Source organism: Odocoileus virginianus, chromosome 17 (genome assembly GCF_023699985.2).
Source record: "Odocoileus virginianus isolate 20LAN1187 ecotype Illinois chromosome 17, Ovbor_1.2, whole genome shotgun sequence".
Taxonomy (NCBI): domain Eukaryota; kingdom Metazoa; phylum Chordata; class Mammalia; order Artiodactyla; family Cervidae; genus Odocoileus; species Odocoileus virginianus.
The window spans coordinates 53516073-53540813 of NC_069690.1; the positions used below are offsets into that span (position 1 = coordinate 53516073).

Genomic DNA, 24741 nt, shown 5'->3' on the forward strand with positions numbered 1-24741 from the left:
AGCCACTGGACCATCGGGGAGGTGCCTACTGTAACGTTTTCACCTGGAGAATCCACTCTCTGCCCATCACTAGCCCTCTTCTGGTAGGGCCCCTGATGGGGGCTGGGGAGACAGACCAGGGGCCTTACCTTCCCGGTGGGGCATCAGGGGGTCAGTTCAGGCCTGCAGTCAAGGCCTAAGAGGGCTGGCTGTCTGGGCTCCCACTGCACACTGGGCCCCCTGCATGGAATCCATTTACCTCCCAGCAGACTGAGGGATCCTTGAGGGCAGGCACTCCAGCTGGCACATAGCAGATGGCTGATGAAGGAACAAATGAATGCCCTAAAGCCAGTGGCAGGGGACTTCCCTTGCAGTCCAGTGGCTAAGACTCCGAGCTCCCAATGCAGGGGGCCTGGGTTTGAACCATGGACAGGGAACTAGATCCCACAGCCATAATGAAGATTGAAGATCTAAGACCTGGTGTGGCTAAAATAAAACAAAGACAGTGGCAGAATCATATTCCTTGACCCTCCTTCTTTATCCATCTCCACTCCAGAACACTTGGACCACTTCAAAGACTTGTGTGTGCATGCTAAGTCACTTCAGTCATGTCCAATTCTTTGCGACTCTATGGACCGTAGCCCTCAAGGCTCCTGTGTCCGTGGGATTCTCCAGGCAAGAATACTGGAGTAAGTTGCCATGTCCTCCACCAGGGGATTTTTCCTCACCCAGGAATAGAACCCCCGTCTCCTAACATCTCCTGCAATGGCAGGCAGGTTCTTTACCATTTGTGCCAGCTGGCAAGCCCTGAAATCCTCTCAAAGGAACTAAAAACTGAATCTGAGGAGCAGTTGGTGAAAATGTACCTTTCCTATTGATGGAAGTGGATTATCAACGTGGCTCCATCTTCTGTGATCACCTAGGAATTCTCTTCACTCAGTTCTCTGTGTGCTAGGCCTGTGCTGGGTGCTGGGAATACGAAGAACGTGATAGAGCTGGCCCCTGCCCTCTATGAAGCTTGCATTTCAGTAGGAGGCATAAATCAAGCAAAACGGCAAAAGCATTGAAGATGGTGGTGAAAGTTTTAGGAAGCATACCGAGGGATGAAATAGCAACATCTGGGGATGAGACAGTGCTCAGGAAGAGTTTCTTTTGGCAGCGGGTTTGAGCTGTGCAGCCTGTGAGGATCCTGATCAGGGATCAAACCCACGCCACCTGCAGTGGAAGCACCGAGTCTTGATCACTGGACCACCAGTGAAGCCCCTGGGAAAGGAGACAGGACCCTGAAGCATGAGAAGGGCGGCGACATGAAGAGTGGGCAGAAGGATGTCTCAGTCAAAAGGAACAACTTGTACACAGATCTCAGGAAGAAAGAGCTTGGAGGCTTTGAGGAAATAAAGGCAGACCAGTGTGAGAGGAACCTCGGGGCTCTGGGGAGGGAGAGCAGACTCGGGATGGTGCAGGTCCTTGGAGGTCAGAGTGGGACCCAGAGAAAACTGACCCTAACCATGGGCCCCAAGGTGATTTCAGTGGGGGAGCATCTTAAGCGGTATTGTACATTTCCTTGGGCTCTTGCACAGAATAGATTAGAGGGGGCAGGAGTGGAGGCTGTGGTAGGTGGGAGGTGATGGGGTTCCTGGCAAAGGTGCCAGCAGCAGAAGTGTTGCTGTTTAGTCATTAAGTCTTGTCCAACTCTTTGCAACCCTAAGGACTGTAGCCCACCAGGCTCTTCTGTCCATGGGATTCTCCAGATCATGGGAGCCTGCTGCTCCTCTTGGCCCTCTCCTATGGCTGGGCTCTCTTTCTCTGTGTTCTAGCAACCATTCCACCCCTCACCACTTTAGGTTTAAGGATAGCTGAGGCTCTCTACTGCTTCTAGCCCCAGAGTGCCTCGCTGACCCTTGTTGGTTTCCCTTCTCCTTATAAATCACCGCTTGATTAAACTCATTTTGGCCAATCTGTCCAAGTGTCCATGGGTGACCAGAAATATCTCACTGCCACCTGGAGTTCCTGGTTGCAAAGCAGAGAAATGGCTCTGAACAACGGGCAAGACCAGAGGGCTCACAAATACTGTCTTGTGGGACTTCCCTGAGGGTCCACTGGTTAAGGCTCCATGCTTCCAACACAGGGGGTGCAAGTTCAGTCCGTGGTCGGGGAACTAAGATTCCATATGGTGCATGGTCAAGAAATAAAAACAAAAACCAATTCCTCCCTTTGATTGGTCAGTTAGTACCTGATCTTGTTTTTTTTTTTTTTTTTAATTAAATGGAGCTATAACTTACAGTAAAATTCATCCCTTTTAGGTGCAGAGTCATGTGAATTTTGACAAACATACACAATCACAGAACCACCCCCACAATCAAAACAAAAAGTGTTTTCACAGTTAATCCCCTCATCCTGCTCCCAGCCATGGCAATCACTGGCTTGTTTTCCGTCCCTGTATTTTGTGTTTGCCAGAATGTCATATAAATGATGTAACACAGTACGTTGTCTTCTGTGTCTGATCCAGCGCTTTTGAGATTCATCCACATTGTTGCTGCCTGTACCAGTAATTTGTTCCTTTTTATTACTGAGTATGGGCTTCCCAGGTGTCTCAGTGGTAAAGACTCCGTCTGCCAATCCAGGATTGGCAGGTTTGATCCCTGGGTCAGGAAGATCTCCCGGAAAAGGAAATGACAACCCACTCCGGTATTCTTGCCTGGGAAATCCCATGGACAGAGGAGCCTAGTAGGCTATAGTCCATGGGATTGCAAAGAGTCGGGCACGACTGAATGACTAAACAACAATTGCTGAGTACTAGTCCATTGTATCAATGAACCACAGATGATGGACCTTTGGTTTGGTGATTATTAATGAAACTGCTATATGCGTTACTCAGAATTTTGTGTGGATCTATGTCTTCATTTCTCCTGAGTAAATTCTAAAAATGGGATTATCGAGTTATACAGTAATTGTATATTTAACTTTATTTTTTTATTTTTTGGTCACACCAGGGATTGAAGCTGTGCCCCTGCATTTGAAACACCAAGTCTTAACCACTGGACCACCAGGGAAATCCCTAGAATTAACTTTATAAGAAAATACAAACACTCCCCATCTTCACCAGTATTTGGCATCACTAGGTCTTTCTTTTTGACCCATCCTAATAGGTATGTAGTAGTAACTGTATTGTGGTTTCAGTTTGCATCTCCCTAATGAATAAGATTCAGATTTTTAAATGTCACACTGGCCTGGACTGGGACTGGGTGATTTGTAGAGTGGACTGGATTTTTTTTTTAATGTCAAATAAAGGTACTATTCATTTGTTATCTTGAAGTGATTATAAAAGCCATGGAGCCTGTCCAAGATTTCATCCAGGGTAGGGAAAATCCACCTCAGGAGCAAACACAGAGCGCTCCCGCCCATTCTGCTCATTCAGTGCCCTGGGGACACCCTCGTCCCCCTCCTCCTACCCCCACTCCCGTCCTACCCTGCCTTTGTGCCTAGACAGTGCACCCCTCATTTCTTACCTTTGCAATTTCAATTTCAGCTAAATGTCACCTTTTGAAGCAGCTAGGATTTCTAGAAGCTTCCAGACATAGCATGCAAGGCGATATTGTTGAAAAAATGTGTCCTCTTTTGGGTCCAGAGTTGGATTTGCTTTTTTGGCTTTGTTCCTTACCAGTTGTGTGACTTTGGGCAGCTTAGCTGCTTTGAGCCTCAGTGTTCCCTAGTGTCAAGTGGGTATAATACCTACTTCAGAGGTAGGTTTTTTGTTGTGTGAGAGGTGTTGTTGTCACTATTTATTATTATTATTATTATTAATTTGCCTCTATCGTAGCCTCACTGGGCTGAACCACGGCTAATCTGCTCCTTGTTTGTCTCTCTAGCTAACTGCTCTTAAAGGGCAGACCCTGTGCCTTAAGCCTCCTCGGCCCCCCGGCCCTGACACCGTGTTGATGAATCCTAGTCCCTAAACATTCTGTTGAAATGGATGAACCTAACAGGGTTCTCAGGGAAGGCAAGTGGCCAGAAAGGAATTGTGGGACTCAGAAGGGACCCCTCGCTCTCACCAGGCCTCGGAGCCCGATGAGACAGGTCAGGAAAAAGGGGAACCAAACGAGCGGATGCCCAGAATGCCGGGAGATGGACAAGAAAGATGCTGGAGAGGACCGGCTTTGAAACTGTGGGCCTAGTGATGGCGTGGGGACCGAGGCTGAGGATGGGGGGCAGGGGACGGAGGCTGGGAGGGTTGCGGGCCCCGGCGCGGGGGCGCTGGCTGTAAATGGGAGAGACCGAGCGGGGATAACGCTTCCACGCAGAAGGCACCTGGTCCAGCTGAGAAGGGGCTGGGGGTGTATCCGCGGGCTAAACCCCCGGCCCGCGCCGGGAACGCGGCTCCCGAGCGGCAGGTGCGGGGGGCGGGGCCCGGCGGGGCGGGGCCCAGGGGGTGGGGCCGACGCCGGGCCGGCGGGCGGGGCGCGCGGCTCGGTTCCTGCGAGAGCCGCGGGGGCCGCGGGGCTGGAGCTGGAGCTGGAGATCGAGCCGGGGCCCGGGCGGGAGTCGGGGCCGGGGCCAGGCCGGAACGGGCTCCAACGAAATGGGGTCGGCCGACTCCAAGCTGAACTTCCGAAAGGCGGTGATCCAGCTCACCACCAAGACGCAGGTGCGCCCGGGGCCCGGGCCTCCCCACCCACCTGCCGAGCTGGGGGCTGGGCAGGGCTGGCGGGGGGCGGGGAGCGCCTGCAAGAACTTGGCTAGCCGGGGACTGGGGGGACCAGCTGGCCGGGAGGGTGACGCCGGGGCCGGAGCGAGACCCCTGGGCCTGTACCCCAGGGCTCCCTCCCCTAGTCCCCCACCCCCAGCCTTCTCTCCCGGGAACATCCCTATTTCCCGCAGCTGCTGCTGCCACCTTAGGCTGACGTGTGCCTACTCCCCAGGCCGGCGTCGCCGCTGTCCGCTCCGCTGTCGGCCCCCTCATCGCCCCTCCAGCTCCGCAATCTCCAGCCTCTCCCCACCCCCACCCACCCAAACACCTCCTTTTCTCCTCCCTGCCCCTCGGTGCCGGCGATCCGGGAGCCACAGACCCGGTTGACTCAATGCAAACAAAGCCGGCGGTTGCCCTCCCGGATCGGGGAAACAGCTGGTGCGCGGTGGCGGCCTCGCTGGGCCGGGTCGATGCCCAGGGTCAGAGAAGGCCTAGGTCTTGATGAGAACACGCAGAGTGGTGGGCAGCTCTGCAGCCTGGCAAGGGGAGCTGTTCCCAGGCCCATAGAGTCCAGATTCCCAGCTGGGGACCACTGCTCCAGGGGCTCCCCTTTCCAGGCCCTGCTGCAGAGGTGGCTGTGTTTGCCAGCACCCCCTGTTTTCTGGGGCAGGGCTAAGAACCGTCCAGGCTGCCCCTGGACTACGTGCTGTGGGGCCTGGGGGTACCCCCCTGAGCCCACAAGTGGCACCGAGGCCAACTCCTTGCCCGCAGCACAAGGGCTGGCCCAAGCAAGGCTATCTCCCTGCCCACCCCTCTCTTCTCACTCCTTGAGCCAGGCCGCTCTGGCCAAAGAGATGCCCATCTCTGCCTCCCCAGGTCCCCCACTTTCGAGGGAGTCAGGACCTGCTGCCAGCGGGGAATTTCCTTCTACTTGCACCCCCCTGGGCTCTCTCATGGTCCCGGCAAGTAGAATAGGTTCAAGGGAGCCATTTCCCCCACAGCCAGCTGGTCGCAGCTCTAGGGGCCAGACCTGTAGTCCCACACCTGGTTCCCACAGGATAAAGGTCAGGAGCCCGGCACACACCCAGGACCTCTGTAGGGTCCAGTCCCAGCTGAGAGGCATTTGATAGAAACCAGGCCTTGCTAATCGCTCCTGTCCCCCAAGGCTCCTGGCTGTTTCCGGCGTTTGGCTTTCTTGGTGTGGGGCTTCTAGATCTGAGGGTGGCAGGTGGGCCCGTGTCTTGGTGGGGGGCCGCAGGGAGAGGAGGGGAGGGAGGCCTCCGTGTTTATCTGCCCGGGGAGGGAAACACCTTGTCCTGCGGGCTGTAGCCTTGGCAGCTGGGGTCTCTGCCCCGCCAGTAGGACCAGCTCAGCTGGGTCCCAAAGGATTCCTACAGGCATGGGCCCCCTCCCCAAATTACACTGGGCCTCCATCCTCCCCTGGCTGTGGCCTTATGACAGGATGGACGGAGGAGCTGCTGTCTCGTTTCCCAGATGGGGACAGTGAGCTGACTTGGGACAGGGCTGGAGCCAGAGACCAGCCTGAGTCTGTCTTGGGAGAGCCCAGGGGCCCTGCAGGTGGGAGGGGACCTGGGTTGCCTGGAGGGAGAGACCCTCAGGGCCTGAAGCCTCGGACCTTTTACAGTGACTTGGCTCAGACAGCTTGGGAGTCAGGGCCAAACCCCAGATGGTCGTTCCAGACCTTGCCACTCCGTGTCCCCAAGGAGATTCAGGCCAGTTGTCCCCAGGGTGTCCTCTTGTCCCAGGGCCTCTGTGATCACAGGGTTTTGCAGACAAACCAACCTAGCACCTCTTCCCTGTGGCCTGGGCCAAAGCTGGTTGGCTTTCCCAGCCTTCCTGTGCTGTATCCTGTTTTCTTCCTGCCTTGGGATAGGCCCGACCCTGGTCCTGAAGCCAGAAGCTTTGACTGTGTTTCCCAAGCCTTTCTCGGTGTGGGTGGAGCCCTCGAGGAGCATATTCCTGGATCTGGGACCCTCTCCTAGATCCTTTCCTTTTGGAGATTCCTCTGTTGTAGGCCAGAGGATATCTGGTGGGTCCATGTTCACACGTGTGCACACCTATGAGTGTGCAAATGCCGTGGTGACACAATCCTTCAGTACAGGTCACCCTTGGCAAGCTAGACCACTGCTGGTCCTTCCCTTCTCCCCCGCAGAGAGGTTCAACAGATGCAGCTGGTCCTCCAGGCTGGTGGGCCTGAGCAGGTCCCGGCAAAGCTGCGCTAAGAATATCTGGTTTCCCTCCAGGGTAGCTCAGACCCTATGCCCCTGGCAGCATGGGCCTGCCCACCTCCACCAAAAATACTCTTTTTAAAGAAACTAGCTTGGATTTTAGAAGCTTCTTTATGTTGGGTGGGGCTGGAATAACTGAGGCAGGAGCTAAGCTATGTTTCCCCCACACTCAGAAGTTCCAGCGAACCTGGCCAGTACCTATAGCATCAAGCTAGCCTCTCCTGGTATGGTAACGGCCACCAAACTGAAGGATCCAGAGCCACAGCTGGGACCCGGAGAAGAGGTCCCAGTTGGGGATGGGGGAGGTGAAATCATTAGTCCTGAAGTTCAAGGCCAGCTCCCAGAGCTGGGACTTCCCTCTGCTTCAGAGCTGGGCTGCCCTGGGGCCTCTCAAGTTCCCTGCTAAGACTCTCTCCTCATTCTTAATTCAGTCCCCAGGTGACACTTGCCTGATGAACTAGGTCAGAGGTCAAGTGCACTTGATGAGTTTCTGCCCCTTTAAGGGGGTCGTGGCTACATGGGAGGAGGGGAAAAATGGCTTCCCAGAGGTGCTCGTAGATTGGGGGCTCTGCATGTTTTCCAGGAGGCTCCTTCCCCACTTCCACCCGGCCACCCACACTGGGGCGTGCTTCCCCTGGACCCCAGAGAGGGTTGGAGGGCCTGAGGACCAGCCCGCTGCAGCCCCAGGGCGCAGCTTTGGTCTTTGTTCCTCTCCCCCAGCTAACTTGCTCTACCAGTTCTGGGACCCAGGGTGTCCTGGTGCCAGGCCAGCCCTGAAGGCCGTGGCCACTGGCTGCCCTCTGCCTCGGCGGGCGGCCTTGCTGGGGAGTGGGCTGGGGTGGACTGGACCCTGGCGAGGCTTGTTCCCAGCCTCGTGCTCAGCTCTGCCCAGTGGAGGGGCTGAAGGGAGTCTCTGGGACTGATTACAGCCTTTAGCTGGACAAATACCGCCCAAGTGTCTGCCATATGCCTCAAGTGCACGGTCCCGGGAGAAGGGCTGGTGGAGGCATAGGGCCTCCAGGCAAGTGTGGAGTCAGGCCCGTGATGAGTGACTGTGGCGGGTGGGGAGCAGGCGTCCAAGGTGGGATCGAGCCCACTGGTACAAACTGGGAGACTTCTTGGAAGAAGTGTCTTTAGAGAACAGAATTTTTATTTTAAAGTATTTTTTTATTTGGCTTCACCTCACAGCACGTGGGGTTTTAGTTCCCTGACCAGGGATCAAACCTGTACCCCCTGCATTGGAAGTGCCGAGTTTTAACCACTAGGTCTCCAGGGAATCCCAACAGAATTATTGTTTTTTAAGTAAGATTCACATTGTTTCCTGATAATAAGAGTGATGCGTATGTGCTGATTTGTGGTAGAGTAGCCCTTGAAGCGACTTAGCAGCAGCAGCCCTTTATCGGCTCTTTCAGAGAAGGCAAAAGTCTAATTTGATTGGAGCAGCCTGGAAAGGTCTCTTGCAGGAAGTGCTATTCGGAAGGGTAAGAGGACCTTGGTTGACCCTCAAACAGATGACCATTCAAAAGAAAAAAATAGCTATATGTGCATGTACAGGAAAAATATAAACAAACAAAAAAGCCACCCCGCAAGATAATGTCTATTGCCACTTCGTTATTTTCTTCTAGGCTTTTATTCCTCTATAATTTTACAAAAAATCATGATCATCCTATAGTTAGTTTTATATCTTCTCTTTTTCATATACGACGAGCATTTTCCATTCATTTGTATTCTTTGAAGACATGATTCTGATGGCTGCATAACATTGCATTGTTTGACTATGTCTTAATTATTTTTTTGGCTGAGTGGTATGCAGGATCTTAGTTCTCTGACCAAAGATTGACCCCATTCCCCCTGTAGTGGAAGTACAGAGTCCTAACCACTAGATTGCCAGGTAATTCCCTGAGGAGGACATGGTAGCACACTCCAGTATTCTTGCTTGGAGAATTCCATGGACAGAGGAGCCTGGTGGGTTACAGTCCATACGGTTGCAAAGAGTCAGATATGACCGAAGTGACTTAGGAGCAGCAGCAGCAACTTTTTAAGCATTCCCCAATTGTTGGCTATTTAGGTTGATACCAACTTTTCACTGTTATCAACTCTTTAGTAAACATTCTCATACCTCCATATCTCAGATCATTTCCTTAGGAGAGACTTCTAGAGTTCATGATTCAAATCAGGTTTCATTTGGCTACCCAAACGACTTAAAAGGCATGAGTGTCCTGAAGGCATGTTGCCTCAGTAGGTCTGGTAGGACTTTGGACAGTGTTGGGTGGGGTGGGCTTGTGGGGAAGAGGGGATGGTTCTGTGCAAAGGCAACCAGAAAATACGGCAGGGCTGTGTTGCTGGGATCGTGAATACAGGTGTGCCTGTGCACGCATGCACGTGCACGCGTGTGTTTGTTGTGTGTCCGTGTGTGTGTCTGTGTGCCCAGGTGTGTGCTTGTAAGTGTGTTTAGGTGTGATCTTGGCTGACTGTCCGGCCGAGGTCTGGACTCGGCCGGCAGTGGGGAGCCCTAAGTGTCTTTGTTGAGGGAGCAATGCCTTCGGTGCTGTGCTTTGAATGCTGGTTGGGGGCAGTGTGGAGGCAGGATTGAGGGGGTAGATTTGGAAGGGGGGGCCCTGGCAAGAGTGGCCTGAGCGGCAGCGCCAGTACTGGGTACCGAGAAGAGCGGAAGTGGTTGGAGAGTCGTGGGGTGACTCGATTCGGCGCTAGTTGGGTGTCCCGGGTGTGGGTGGAGGCTGGGGTTGAGGGGACAGCCTGCGTGACTGGCAGTGGGCACATGTCCCCTTGGCTTCTTCCCGGGGGGAGGGGCACAGCCTGGCTCTGGCCCCTGGGCAGACTTAGGGGTGTGGCCTGGGGAGGCCCCCAGCTGGGGAGGATTTACCAAAGGGGGGTGGTGAGTTCCTGGGGGTCACAGGTCTCAGGGACTGGGTTGATCTCTGCCTACTGAACTCAGTGCCAGCCGATCCCTGACCGTCTGTGTCAAGTGTCCCCAGCCTGCCTGTGCCAAGCAGGGCTCATGGCCACTGAAGGATGTCTCCATGGGGGAAGACTCCTGGGCACCAGCAGGAGTGGAGGAGGGGGCTTCCCTTTCCGGGGCTCCCTTGGTCACAGAATTGGGCACACTGTGGGCCTGCTGGCAAGAGATCGTGCGACTCTGGGCACTCGGTCCCCCCACAGCCCGTGGAAGCCACCGATGACGCCTTCTGGGACCAGTTCTGGGCGGACACTGCCACCTCGGTGCAGGATGTCTTTGCACTGGTGCCGGCAGCGGAGATCCGGGCGGTTCGAGAGGAGTCACCCTCCAACCTGGCCACTCTGTGCTACAAGGTGAGGGGGCCCGGCCCCTCGCGGTCACCCCCACCCGAGCCATTCCCCACAGTCCCAGGGAGGCTGGAGCTGGCCCAGCCCTGTGGTCCAATGGGGCCGGCACCCAGGACAGCCCCCCAGTCAAGGTGGCCCCGAGGCTTCACCCCCTCTCTCCCGGGCTGGGCTCTGGGGGACGTGCTGGCGACACTCGCCACAGGCCCCCTCAGCTAGCCCACCTTGTGCGGTTGCTGGGCTTCCCTGGGGGCTCAGTGGTAAAGAATCCGTCTGCCAATGCAGGAGACAATGCAGTTTGATCTTCTGGGTCAGGAAGATCCCCTGGAGAAGGAAATGGCAACCCACTCCAGTATTCTTGCTGGGAAGTCCCACGGACAGAGGAGCCTGGTGGGCTACAGTTCTTGGGGTGCTGTCAGTGTTGCCATTTTACAGATGAGGAAACTGAGGCTGGTCACTTAGCAAGGTCTCAGCCGGCGAGTGGTGGGCTGGGCCCCACTCCCAGATGCTCCAGGCTGCTCCCTGGCTCATGCCCTGTCCCCCCAGCGTTGGCTGACCCTGTCTGGAGAGGGGGCCCTGCAGGTTGGCCACGCTCCCCCTGAAGCCCGGGGTGCCCAGCCTGACCCCAGGTGCCAGGGCCTCATGCCCCCTGCCGCCCGCCTCTCTGCCCACCCTTGCAGGCAGTCGAGAAGCTGGTGCAGGGAGCCGAGAGCGGCTGCCACTCGGAGAAGGAGAGGCAGATTGTGCTGAACTGCAGCCGCCTGCTCACCCGCGTGCTGCCCTACATCTTCGAGGACCCCGACTGGAGGGGCTTCTTCTGGTCCACAGTGCCCGGGGCTGGGCGAGGAGGGGTCTGTGGGCCTGGCCGGGACTTTGGGAGGCGGGGGGAGGTGGGGCAGCGGGGACAGGGGAAGAAAGCTGTAGGGCCAGTCGCCTTCCTCTAAACCTCTTCTGGGGTTTGGGAAGGGCCGGGGGAGGGGGGTCAGCTCCCCTTGAGTCCTGGGTTTCTCCCCCGTGGGGGTCCCTGCCCCTGCAGCTGGGCAGAGGTGGGGGCAGGGCAGCTGGGCCCTCCCACCACTCACCCCACTCCCTCCCTGGGGTTCTGTCCAGGCAACTGGGGGTGTGTGGTGTTGGGTGGACGGGCCCAGTAATTCTCAGCAGGGCTGAGGTTCTCGAGTTTAGGGGGCTCACCCGGCCCCTCCCAGTCACTGGGGAGGCCTCCTGAATGCTCCCAGCCCTGCTCCCCGCTGTCCCCCTTCTGCCTTGGGAGGTTTGGGGTGATTAGGGGTCCACTGCCTGTTCCTTCTCCCCCCGCTTCCTCTCTCCCTCCGCCGTGGGTGCCTGCCTGGGCCGACCCTGTCCTCCACCTGCTCCCCAAGTCCTGGGGCCGCCTCTCCTCGGCCAGCCACGACTGAGGGGCCTCTGGGGGCCGTGTCCCAAGCAGGCAGAGGACGATGACGAGAGCGCCCGGCCGCTGGCCGAGTCCCTGCTCCTGGCCGTCGCGGACCTGCTCTTCTGCCCGGACTTCACCGTGCAGAGCCACCGGCGGAGCACTGTGGTGAGAGCCCACCAGCACCCCCAGCCCCGGCCCAGGAGGGCTCGGGCCCCGGACTGCGGCCGGTTGAAGTTGCCTGGGGCAGGGACTGCCCCGGGGCGGCCAGGCTGCCTGGCACGCGTGGTCCCAGGAGGGGGTGGCGGCTGGCACGGCTGGCGGGGAGCCAGCTGGTGCGGGCCCTGCCCTCTGTATCCGGGAGGCAGGGCACAAGCACCCATTGTCTTGGCCTGGGCTGCGGTGGGGTGGGGCTGGCGCACTGGAGGCCTGGCCCCTCACTTCCCGAAGGCAGTGGACGGACCTCGGGGGTTGTCCACCCTGCATGCCCACACACCATCAGGGGCCCCCAATTCCACTCTGCTCACTCCCTGTCTCTCTTCCTGTCCACACCGGACTGAGCAAACACCAGACTGAAGGAAAATGAGCTTTCCTAGAACCTGGGGTGCTTTGAGGGTCTGTCTTTAGGAGAGTATGAGGCTCTTTGCTCCCCAAGGAGAGTGGGGGGGCTGATCTCTCTTTGACCCTGTCCCCAGGACTCGGCAGAGGACATTCACTCCCTGGACAGCTGTGAATACATCTGGGAGGCTGGCGTGGGCTTTGCTCACTCTCCCCAGCCCAACTACATCCACGACATGAATCGGTGAGCTTGTTCGGGCTGGACCCCAAGCCTGGCCTCTGCACAGCTCAGGGAGGGAGCCATGTGTGGGGGTCTTCCAAGGAGACCCTTGGCTTCCCTGGTGGCTCAGTGGTAAAGAATCCACCTGCCATGCAGGATACCCGGGTTTGATCCCTGAGTCTGGAAGATCCCCTGGAGAAGGGCATGGCAACCCACTGCAGTATTCTTGCCTGGAGAATCCCGTGGACACAGGAGCCTGGCCGGCTACAGTCCAGGGGATCGCAAAGAGTCAGACAAGATTTAGGGACTAAACAGTAACAGAGAAGACCCTGCCTGCTCGTGACCCAGCTTCAGCCTCATAGGGATAAAATGGAGTCACTTTTCATGAACCTGAACAAGAGCTGGGGCGGGGGGGAGGTGGGACGTGCTCTCCTCTAGAGGAACTGGGAACCTCAGGAGAGCCTCTCCTGTCCTCTCTGTCCAAGGATGGAGCTGCTGAAACTGCTGCTCACTTGCTTCTCCGAGGCCATGTACCTGCCCCCAGCTCCGGACAGCAGCAGCATCAATCCGTGGGTGCAGTTTTTTTGTTCCACAGAAAACAGGTGAGGGGCCCCTGGCTTGCCTTTCGGTTTCCCCACCTCCTGCTTGCAGGCAGCACTGCGCTGAGGCCATTTGCTGGTGAATGTGTCTTATTTGAGGAGGCACGCTGCTCCCTGCTGGTGATGACCTATAACAACAGCTGCACCTTAACACCAGCGCGGCCCCTGTTGGGGGCCCTGGGTCCTCCATCTAGAGCTCCGTCCACATGTGTTGTTTAAACATTTCTAGTATGTAAAAAGTTAAAAAGGAACAGGTGAAGTTAATTTTAATTATGTATTTCTTTTAACCCAATATATCTGAAACATCAGTATTTGAGGTGTAATCACTAAACAAAGTTATTGAAATGTTTTACATTCACTTTTCATCTGGTGTGTAGTTTTACATTTACAGCACATCTCACTTTGGACCAGCCACATGTTAAGCTGTCCGTAGCTACATGTAGCTTGTATTGGACAGTTTATTTAATTTTGGCCGTGCTGTGTGGCCTTGCAGGATCTTAGCTCCCTGACCAGGGATTGAACCCAGGGCTGATTGAACCAGTGGCCAAGTTCTAGCCAGGGAATTTTCTGGACGGTGCTGTTTAAATGGTGGGTGGGTGGGGGTGTGAGGAATACTCCGAAGAATGGGGAAGCCTGGCCCACGTGGGGGCACTTAAGGGCTCTGGGGAGCATATGAGTTCATGGAGGTGTCACATGGCAGGACTGCATACTTACAGCAGGTATGAATGCTCCAACTGGGCAGCTCTGATTGTGCCCGGGGCTGTACTGGCAACATGGGGTTAGTGTCCCTGTGTCGTGGTTCACCCTCTTCCAAACTGACTCCCACATGACACGCCGCATCTTCAGGTTTTGCAGCCCTTCCGCCCAACCTCACCCCCTGCAAAACCCCCAGAAGTAGAGAGAATCCAGGTGACTCCCCCCACCAGGTACAGTTAAAAGCTGGTCAGGGTTTTCTTCCTCCCCAGCCTTATCAGGCAAACGGCCACCTTTGCCACTTGATGAACCTCCCTGGGTTCAGTTTCCTCATCTGTAAGGTGAGGAGCTTGACCTCTGACACCTCACAAATCTCTGAATGGAAGCCTTCTGTGGCCTGGGAGCTGGGGAATGGGGCACATGCTTTGCTTCCCGCCTTCCCTGTGGGCCTCCAACGCTTCTCCGAGGCCCAGAGGGGAGGGTACCTGCCCTGCAGAAACTTCAGAGGCATGTCCTTTATACATTTATCCAAGCCCGTAGATTATACAGCGTCGAGAGTGAACTCTGGAGAATTCTCCAGTGGTCCGGAGGTTAGGACTTTGCACCTCCACTGCGGGGTGTGTGTGTTTGTGTGTGTGTGTGTGTGTGTGTGTGTGTGCGTGCAAGTTCGAGCCCTGGTGGAAGTAAGATTCCACTTGCAGCCAAAAAAAAAGAAAGAAATGAGCCCTGATGTGAACTGTGGACTTTGGGTGACAGTGATGTGTTGATGTAGGCTCATCAGTTGTAACAAATGTGGGGGGGATGTGGATGGTGGGGGATGTGGATGGTGGTGGAGACTGTGTATGTGTCGAGGTAGGGAATCTATGGGAAATCTCTGCCTTCCCCTCAGTTTTACTATGAACCTAAAACTGCTCTAAAAAAGTAAAGTATTTTTAGGGACTTCCCAGGAAGTCCAGTGGTTAAGACTCTGCACTTCCAGTGCAGGGGGGTAAAGGTTCATCCCTGGTTGGGGAATTAAGATCCCAGCTGTAGCGTGTGGAGCAGTCACAAAAATATATATATTTTAAAAAAATTTTAAATAAACCACAATAGGCTTCAACCCCTGGGGGTGAAAATCTAAGGGGTGTGGACATGATATTCTGCAAAGAGCCCCTCAGGACTGGCCATCCCTGTCTTGGTAATGAATTCCTTCTGGCCCCCAACCATCCCTGCCGGGGTCCCAGATACAGGCAAGGAGGGGGGAGTGGTCTTTGCCAGAACGGAAGGGGATGAGCTCCTGGGGCTGCTCCCTGGCCCCCCAGGCCACAGCCTGGCCCTGAGACACTTGGGGATGAGGGGTCGTCCTGGCCTACCCGTCCACCCGGCCGCGGCAGCGGCAGCGAGTGGACAGTGGGCGGAGTCCCTGAAGCCCCGCCCCCTCTCCGGCACAGACATGCCCTGCCCCTGTTCACCTCGCTCCTGAACACCGTGTGTGCCTATGACCCTGTGGGCTACGGGATCCCCTACAACCACCTGCTCTTCTCCGACTACCGGGAGCCCCTGGTGGAGGAAGCGGCCCAGGTGCTCATCGTCACCTTGGACCATGACAGCGCCACCAGTGCCAGCCCCACCGTGGACGGCACCACCACGGGCACCGCCATGGACGATGCCGACGTGAGCACGGGAGAGCGCGGGCCGCCGGCCCCGCCTCCAGCAGCCCGGGCGAGGATACCCGGTGGACACCTCGTGGGGGTGTCTGGGGTCAGAGCGGGCCTGGAGTAGGGTGGGGGCGGGGTGAGGGCACCTGCTGAGCCCCGGTTCCACCCTCCGCAGCCTCCAGGGCCCGAGAACCTGTTTGTGAACTACCTGTCCCGCATCCATCGAGAAGAGGTGAGCTGAACAATGCTCTTGCTCTGGCGGGTTTTTCTTTCTTTCTTTTTAATTTTTAAGTAATCAATTTTTTGACTGCGCTGGGCCTCCGTTGTTGAGCTTTCTCTACTTATGGTGAGCAGTGGCTACTGTTTGTTGCGGTGCACGGGCTTCTCATTGCCGTGGCTTTGCTTGTTGCGGAGTAGGGGCTCTAGGCTCGCTGGCTTCAGTAGTTGCAGCACACGGACCCAGTGGTGGTGGTGAACCGGCCTAGTTGCTCCGTGGCATTCGGCATCTTCCCAGGCCAGGGGTCGAACCTATGTTCCCTGCTTTGGCAGGTGGATTCCCATCCACCGTACCACCAGGGAAGTCCTCCGGTGGGTTTTTGATGCCCACTTCCCACAACGGTTGTGACCTTGCAGGGGGTGAGAGGATGCAGATAAGGTTGGGGGTAGGGAGAGTCCTGACCCCTACCTGAAGGAACCACGGTCCCGGTGGACTCGGGGTTGGACCACAAGGGTCTTGAGCCTCAGAAAAGGGCTGATGGCCTCAACTGGGGGAGGGTAGCCGGGGAAGACTTGCGGGAGGAGGTGGCTCTGATGGTGGGTTTGGTAGGGGAATTACAGTGGACAGAAAGGCCAGTCACACCTGGGTTCGTGTGTCTTGTGATCTTGGGGGAGGTTCTTGTGCCCCCCGGACTCTAACCTCTGCAGCTGTGATGTGGGGACAGGAACTGCATCCTTGCCTCGTAGTGACGATTGGCTGAGAGCACTGTCCGGGCAGTAGGTGCTCAGTGATGGACAGCTCTTCTAGAATAGGCTGTTCCTCATGTGTGACAGGGTGCTGGGAAGGGGCGGGAGGACTGGACCTGTCCATAAGAAGTCCCGGTGGGCAGGAGTCCCGTGCGTAGATGGGGAGCCTGTGGCCTGGTGGTGGAGTAAGCTCTCGAGACCTGCCCTGGACCCAGCTTCAAGGGGCTACCCCCAGGACAGCTGTTGATGACGCTGGAACCTGGGTCCCTCTGGCTCTGATGGTGGGAATCAGGTTCTGGGTGGGGTGGGAGTTGGGGGGGAGAGGAGGCATTTGTTGGGGGCCTGGCCAGGAAGCTGGGACTGCAGGGAGCTGGACTGGACAGGCCCCTGCCCTTACCCCACGCAGGACTTCCAGTTCATCCTCAAGGGCATAGCCCGGCTGCTGTCCAACCCCCTGCTGCAGACCTACCTGCCCAACTCGACCAAGAAGATCCAGTTCCATCAGGAGTTGCTGGTCCTATTCTGGAAGCTCTGCGACTTCAACAAGGTGGGCCGGCCCACGTGGGGCGGGGGGCGTGGTCTGCCCCTGGGATGCAGAGGGCATCTAGGGAGACTCCTGGGAGGGGCGGGGCAGAGCTGCCCCTCTCCTGACCTCGCCCACCCGTCTCCCCTCCACCCCAGAAATTCCTCTTCTTTGTGCTGAAGAGCAGTGACGTCCTGGACATCCTGGTTCCCATCCTCTACTTCCTCAACGATGCTCGAGCGGATCAGTGTACGGCTGGAGTGGGCTCGGGGTCCCTGGGGGGTGCTCCTCGCAGAGGGGCAGCTGCGGCCAGTCTGTCCTGCCCCCGAGCAGCTCGGGCCCTGTGCCCTGACCTCCCGGGAAGGGCTTCTCCCCCCACCAGCCCCCCAAGATGGGTCCCTGCCCCAGGCTCCCTTCCTCCCCGCCACGCCTAGCGAGGTGACCCTCCCACACCCCGTGCCGCAGCTCGGGTGGGCCTGATGCACATCGGCGTCTTCATCCTGCTGCTTCTGAGCGGGGAGCGGAACTTCGGGGTGCGGCTGAACAAGCCCTACTCCGTGCGCGTGCCCATGGACATCCCGGTCTTCACCGGCACCCACGCCGACCTGCTCATCGTGGTAAGTCAGGGGGGGACCTGGAAGTCTGGGGGTGACGTGCCCTCGGCCGAGACTGGAGGCGGCGGGGACCCCGTGGCTGACCCCCTGCTCCCCGCGTAGGTTTTCCACAAGATCATCACCAGCGGGCACCAGCGGCTGCAGCCGCTCTTCGACTGTCTGCTCACCATCGTGGTCAACGGTACGCGTGGACCAGGACGCGCCTTTCCCACTATCACCACCAGGGGGCGCCCGGCCACAGGCTGACCTGCCGCGGGCTCCCTGATTCAAACCTGCTGGGTCCAATAGAAATATTAACATAAGGGCCGCTAAGTGCCTACGGGGCTTCCCGGGTGGCGCAGAGGTGAAGAGCCCACCTGCCAATGCAGGAAACGCAGGAGACTCGGGTTCAATCCCAGGGTTGGGAAGATCCCCTGCAGAAGGGAATGGCAAGCCACTCCAGTACTCTTGCCTGGAGAATCCCATGGACAGAGGAGCCTGGTGGGCTACAGTGCACGGGGTCGCAAGGAATTGGATACAACTGACCACACAATACAACAACAACAAAGTACCTACTGGTCAATTTCCTTCCTTCCTTCCTTTTCTCTCTCTCATTTCCCCCCTTTCTTCTTTCTTAATTGTTTGACTGCACTGCATAGCCTGTGGCATCCTATTTCCTCAACCAGGGCTCAAAACTGGGCCTTCCATCACTGGCTCCATCCCACAGATCTTACCTGAGAATGCATTTGTGAACAAGACAGCCACCGACCCTGCCCCACCCCGGTGAGGGAGAAAGACACGAGGCAAGATCGGGCTATGACAGATCAGTCTGTGATGTCAAGCCAGCTGCAGCCTTGCGTCTCTGACTCCCCCTTCACCGTCTGTGCAGAAAATCCGTATATAATTATATATGGAATATCAGCTTGATAGTCTACTTACTTTTTTTTTTTTTAATTTTTGTTTTGGGTGTCCTGCATGGCTTGCAAGATCTTAGTTCTCCAACCAGGGATGGAACCCAGGCCCCCTGCAGTGGGAGCTCAGAGTCCAACGATTGGGCCACCAGGGAATTCCCAGCTTGGTATTCTAGAAAGATGTAAAGATCCTGAGTTTGTATCCCTGCCCATCACTTTATAACTGGGCAATTCTGGGCAAGTTTATGAACCTCTCTGAACCTCAGTTTTCTCATCTCCTAAATGGGAATGGTCTCCTGTATCTGCCTCCCTCTCAGGTTCGAGGAGGAGTGGGGGAGATGGAGTGTGTGAGTGGCTTTGTAAACACGGCTGTCCACAGGGGCGGGGCCCAGGTGGAGCCCTGGGGCTCTGCGGGAGGCATGGTCAGTGTGGCCTTGGCCTCTGGGGCTCGGTCTTCCTGACTTTTGGGGGGGACTTCCCAGGCAGGGGGCAGGGAGGGTGTGGGAGCGGGAGCACTGTGTCCCTCCCAGGCCCTGGGTGTGCAGGCCTGGTTGGCAGGGCCCCGGAAGTAAGCTGACCCCTCCCCTGTAGTGTCCCCCTACCTCAAGAGTCTGTCCATGGTGGCCGCCAACAAGCTGCTGCACCTGCTGGAGGCCTTCTCCACCACCTGGTTCCTCTTCTCTGCTGCCCAGAACCACCACCTGGTCTTCTTCCTTCTGGAAGTCTTCAACAACATCATCCAGTACCAGTTTGATGGTGAGGTGCCGGCCCAAGCCCCTGGCCTGGCCTTGGGGACCGGGGGAGCCGGGGTGGGCAGTTGGCGAGGACTCCTTCCCATCTGAGGCGGACACAGCCCTCTGATCCCCAGTTTGTTTGTCCTGCATGCATTTATTGAGTGCCTGCTGTATACCAAGCCCTGGGCCTGGTGAGGGGATTCGTTGGGAAACCAAGCAGAGTGCCTCTTGCCCTGTGAGGCTCACAGCTGGGGAGGGAGGCTTAGAGGTGGGACTCTAAACAGATGGTCACCCAGACAAACAGGTCATCTTAAGTCTGATGGGAGGGAAGTTCAGGGTGTCACGGGCCTGCTGGGCGTCAGAGATGCTGGGCTGCCTGCTGTCAGTGAAGGCCTTGCCACTTAGCTCTCAGGGCAGGAGAAGGGGGCGACAGAGGATGAGATGGTTGGATGGCATCATGACTCAATGAACATGAGTTTGAGCAAACTCCAGGAGACGATGAAGGACAAGGAAGCCTGGCGTGCTGCAGTCCATGGGAAGACAAAGAGTCGGACACAACTTAGCAGCTGAACAATAACAACAACAGCAATGGATATACTTTTGACGCTGTCTGGTAATCAGACATTATGTTAAGTGCTAGACTGATGGAGATCAATCGGATACATTCTCATCCTCGAAAAGCTCTAGTGTTTAGAGGAGGCAGACATGTACATATATAACTGGAATGCAACCCTTTTTTCTATAATGTGGTGGTTTATATGCCAAGTCATATCTGACTCTTGTGACCCCATGGACTGTAGCCTGTCAGGCTTCTCTGTCCATGGAATTCACCAGGCAAGAATACTGGAGTGGGTTGCTATTTCCTTCTCCATTTTTCTGTAATAAAATTATATGTATTTGGGGTTAACATATGCACACTACTAAATATAAAATAGATAAGCAGCAAGGACCTATTGTATAGCTTAGGATTGTTGTTGTTTAGTTGCTTACTCTTGTCCCTGATGCTGGGAAAGATTGAAGGCAGGAGGAGAAGGGGGCGACAGAGAATGAGATGGTTGGATGGCATCACCGACTCAATGGACGTGAGTTTGAGCAAGCTCTGGGAGTTGGTGAAGGACAGGAAAGCCAGGCGTGCTGCAGTCCATGGGGTCGCAGAGAGTCAGACAGACTGGGCGACTGAATGACAGCAGCAAACACTTAGCTGTGAGTGTGAGTGTGTGCACACCGGCTCCCTGAGCCTCAGTTTCTTCATCTGTAAGATGAGCATAATAGTAGTACCAAGAGTCCCTATCTCAGAGGGTGTTGGGATGATTAGGTGAAATAATCCAAGAAAGCACTTAGCATTTGCCTGTGACTTAAATATTAGCAGTTGTTATTATTTCCAGAATAAGCAGTATTTGCACTAATCGATCAGGGATGAAGGGCTTCCCAGGGGCTCAGATGGTAAAGAATTCACCTGCCAGTGCAGGAGACCTGGGTTCGATCCCGGGTCAGGAAGATCCCCTGGAGAAGGGAATGGCTACCCGCTCCAGTATTCTTGCCTGGAGAATCCCATGGACAGAGGAGCCTGGTGGGCTACAGTCCATGGGGTCACATGAGAGTCGAACATGACTGAGTGAGTAACCCTAACTCATCAGGGATGAATGGGGTGGAGACAGTAGGAAATCACGGAGGGGGCACAGTCTACAGAAAGCTGATGGGGTGACGTGGACGTGGACGTGGAGCAGGGTGGTGAGAGGCAGGGACCGGGGTGGGGCAGCGAGCGGGGGCACGATGTGGCACTGAAGGCCCAGAAAGCATTCCTGTCTCCCTTGGAGTTGAGGGCGTTCAGCGTGGGCACACACCGTATGGTCCTTCCTCCCGGTGACTTGGTTTGGGGGACCATCAAAATATTGAACAGCTGGCTTAGTGGGACCTGACATGCTGGGCCCACCCGGCTTTGCCAGGTGTTGCCCCTTCATGTTGGGTGGCGAGAGGGTCCCCCGGGTACCAGGGAGGGGCAGGGGTGAGCTCAGCCCAGAAGCTCTTTCCCTGACAGGTGGCATCCTGGAGTCGCCTCAGCCCGCCCCCAGCACCAACCCTGCCCACTCGCCCTCTCTTCTGTGGCCTTTACTGTCGCCTCCCCCTGGGGTAGACGCCCCTCTTGTCCTCCAAGCTCCCCCTGGCTCCCAGGAAGCCGCTCCCGTGGAGGGGATGGCGAGGGGGCCTCTCTGAGACCCCCCCTCCCCGCCCATAGGCAACTCCAACCTGGTCTATGCCATCATCCGGAAGCGCAGCGTCTTCCACCAGCTGGCCAACCTGCCCACCGACCCGCCCGCCATCCACAAGGCCCTGCAGCGGCGCCGCCGACCGCCCGAGCCCTTGTCCCGCGCGGGCTCACAGGAGGGCGCCTCCATGGAGGGGTCCCGCCCCGCCGCGCCCGCCGAGCCGGGCACCCTCAAGGCCAGCCTGGTGGCCACCCCAGGTCCGGTGCTGACGGCTGGCAGGGCGCTGTGGAAAGTGACGGGAAGGGTCGGGGTGGAGGTCTCGGGGGAGCCCGGGAGGGCTAGCTGGGTGGGGGGGACTGGACCTCCGTGCTGGACGGGGCAGGGGTGGGTCAGACACAGCATCTCTAAAGTGGAGGGAAGCTGGGGACTCGCAGGGCGGGGCTGTGCAGGGGCGTTCGAGGAGGGGCGCTGGGGCAGGAGTCCTCACTGCCCCCCACCCCGCCGCAGGCATTGACAAGCTGACGGAGAAGTCCCAGGTGTCGGAGGATGGCACCCTGCGGTCCCTGGACTCTGCGCCCCAGCAGAGCTCGGCGGAGGACAGCCCGGCCACGGAGGTGGGCCCCGGGAACTCGCAGTGGGGGGTGAGGCTGGGCATTTTCCCTTCCTCCTTGGTCTCTGAAATGCGGGCCAGGCCGGGGCACCCTGGGGTCCCCTGCCGCAGAGGGCTGGGCACCTGGTGCTCAGGGCATTGGGGTTGGCACTGCTGACTCTCTGCCACGGGGGTGGGGGGTGTCTTTCACAGACCCCTCCCTCATTTATTGGTCACGGGCTTAAGCCCTTGGCCTTCAGCCTCCTCATCCATCAGCCTTATCAAGGCTGGGCCGGCCTTTACCCCGTCTGCCCACTCAGCCCCTGGCCCTAAACCTGTCACCGGGCTGGGCTGGGTCGGGCAGGGCCTGGGGCCCAGGGCAAAGGGTACTGGGCTGGGCCATCCCCTCCTTTGGGAGGGAGCCCTCTTCCCCCAGCATGGGCCAGGGCAGAGACCTCCTTGCCCTCTGGGTCCCAGGCTGTGGTAGGGGCTGTTCAAGGGCCTGATGGCCTACCCTCCACCCCCCATCCTTACCCTTGCCCGCCACCCCTCACTCTGGTTCCTTCTTGGGGACCAGGAGCCCAGCCAGGCTTGGCGGGAGCAGCGGCGACTGTCCAGCGCATCGGCCAGTGGGCAGTGGAACCCGACGTCGGAGTGGGTGAGGGTGGGGCAGGTGGGGCAGATGGCACATGGTGTGTGTGTGTGGGGGGGCTGACGGGGGCTCCTGGCTCAGGAAAGGCTTGGATGGGAATGGGTCCAGTTCCAGGGACTGGCCTGGGGTCAGGTTTAGGGTCAGTCCTGTCTCGTGACCTTGGCCTCTCTGGCTTGGCTGCTTCCTCTTGTCTACACTGTCCAGGGTTGGTTCCCCAGCAGGGTTAAGGTACAGCCCTTTCTCAATAAATCACCCTTTCCAGTTTCCTTCCTTGCATCACTTGCTCACTCTCTTACTTGTTTCCTGACCTCACCACTAATTGTATTTGCATGGGGATACTAAATGTCCCAGCCTCATCACTCTGTCGTGAGGATCAAAGGCAGGGTATGGTACACGCTCCATGAGAGGCCGCAGCCCCTGCCACGAATTGCAGTCACTATTCACGGGCCCTGCCCGGTTGCCAGGCCCTTGCTGTGATGAGCCAAGATGCCTTCTGCCTTGGGGAGCCCATGGTTCCAGGTCAGGGGTCAGGTCTGTGCCAGAGCCTCTGGGGGACTGCTTTGCCAGCCGGGGAACCCCGGTCCGTCCCCCAGGTCCTCTCCTGGAAGTCGAAGCTGCCGCTGCAAACCATCATGAGGCTGCTGCAGGTGCTGGTTCCCCAGGTGGAGAAGATCTGCATCGACAAGTGAGGCTGGGGGCGTGGCTGGGCAGGCGGGCTCTGCGGGCCAGCCCAGGCTGGGGCGGGGCCAGGGCCGGGAGCATGGGTGAGCCTTTCAGAGTGGGCACGCTGGAGACCCCCGTCTCCCTGGCAGGGGCCTGACGGACGAGTCGGAGATCCTGCGGTTCCTGCAGCACGGCACCCTGGTGGGGCTGCTGCCTGTGCCCCACCCCATCCTCATCCGCAAGTACCAGGCCAACTCGGGCACGGCCATGTGGTTCCGCACTTACATGTGGGGCGTCATCTACCTGAGGTGGGCCCCTGGGGGCTGCTGGGGGCCTGCTGTCCCTCCTGAGGGTCGGCCTCAGCTAGGGGGGTTGATGTCAAGACCGTCCACCAGGGTGGTCTTGTCTGGTGGGGGTGGGCACCCACTGCCCGGGCCGGTGGGGGACGCCAGGGCGGGAGGAGGACAGCCCAGTTCCTCCCCAGGCTTTTCCTCGAGGCCGCCCGGCCCCCGGGTGATCGTCAACTCTCTCGGCAGGAATGTGGACCCACCTGTCTGGTACGACACGGACGTGAAGCTGTTTGAGATCCAGCGGGTGTGAAGATGGAAGCCTGCAAGGGGCAGGGGCCAGGGGAGGGCGGGGACCCGGGGTCCCCGGTGCTGACCCCAATCCCCTGTTCTGAGCTTTAAATGACTCCAATCAGGGCTGGGCGCTTAAGTGGCTGAGTCCTGGGCGGCAGGTCCCAGAGGCCCCCTGTGGCTGGATTGGTGGGGACCCACCCTGCCCCCTGCCTGCAGGCTGGACTTGACGGAACCTTCTCTTTCCAAGGCTGCAGCCCCCCGCCCCCCACCCAGAGCTCCCCTCTCTCTCTGGCTGCCCTTCAGGACCCATTTCTAAGCTGACCCTCAGTGCCCACCTGGCTCTTGGGCTGCCAGATCCTGGAGGGCACCAGGCCTCTGTGCCCCAATGGGCTGCCCGCAAGGAAGTCTTGGGTCATCATTCCTGGAGGTGCCTGCAAGGGTGGGGAGAGCCTTTCCAAGTCTCCTACCGGGAAACCACCTGGTCCAGGCCCTGCCCGCTGTCAGGACCCTGGGAAGAAGGGTGGCCAAGATGCTCATGGAGGAGACTGGGGGCAGACGGATGCCAAGAGCCAGACTGGAGGACCTCCCGCTTGTTAGGGTTTGGAATAGGGGGTTGAGGGTCTCCTTTGTATTTTCTGGGTCAAGGGATGTAGCCTGCCTGACTCTTACACAGAATCGGGGGTGAGGGGATGGGGGGGAGAAGCCACTGTTCAGCCCTCCCTCCCCTTTCCCACCGCCTGGATGTTTGCGGGGGAGCGGGGACTGGGAGGCCACCCCTCCCTCCTGCTGGTTCTGGCCTCTGGGTCTCCCTCACCCCGCCTGTGTCAGTACAATCTTTGCTCTGTACAATCGGCCTCTTTACATAATAAAACCCCCCTCTCCAGACCCTGCGTCCTTGTGCTTGGAGGGGAGGCAGGGGGTCAGTCCATGGCTCTTGTTTTCATGGACACTGGGGCTCCACCTGCCAGAGTCAGGCCCAGAGGGCCCTCGGC

The 24741-nt window shown here is 57.7% G+C and overlaps 1 protein-coding gene across 2 annotated transcripts; it reads left to right on the top strand.

Moving 5' to 3' along the window:
* Positions 1-4435: 4435 nt before the first annotated feature.
* HID1 (HID1 domain containing) lies at positions 4436-24634 on the top strand. 2 transcript variants are annotated; one of them, XM_020885787.2, is made up of 19 exons: positions 4436-4624; positions 10096-10245; positions 10917-11087; positions 11678-11794; positions 12322-12428; positions 12890-13006; positions 15127-15349; positions 15509-15565; positions 16703-16843; positions 16978-17068; positions 17285-17436; positions 17536-17614; positions 18915-19079; positions 21294-21521; positions 21772-21878; positions 22431-22511; positions 23099-23190; positions 23318-23476; positions 23705-24634. In XM_020885787.2, exons 1-19 carry the CDS (start codon positions 4559-4561, stop codon positions 23766-23768), a joined length of 2367 nt encoding a protein of 788 aa, XP_020741446.2. In that variant the 5' UTR covers positions 4436-4558; the 3' UTR covers positions 23769-24634. The 2 variants fall into 2 exon arrangements, with proteins under 2 accessions (XP_020741446.2, XP_020741447.2); XM_020885788.2 differs by having other exon boundaries at positions 11681-11794.
* Positions 24635-24741: the final 107 nt, after the last annotated feature.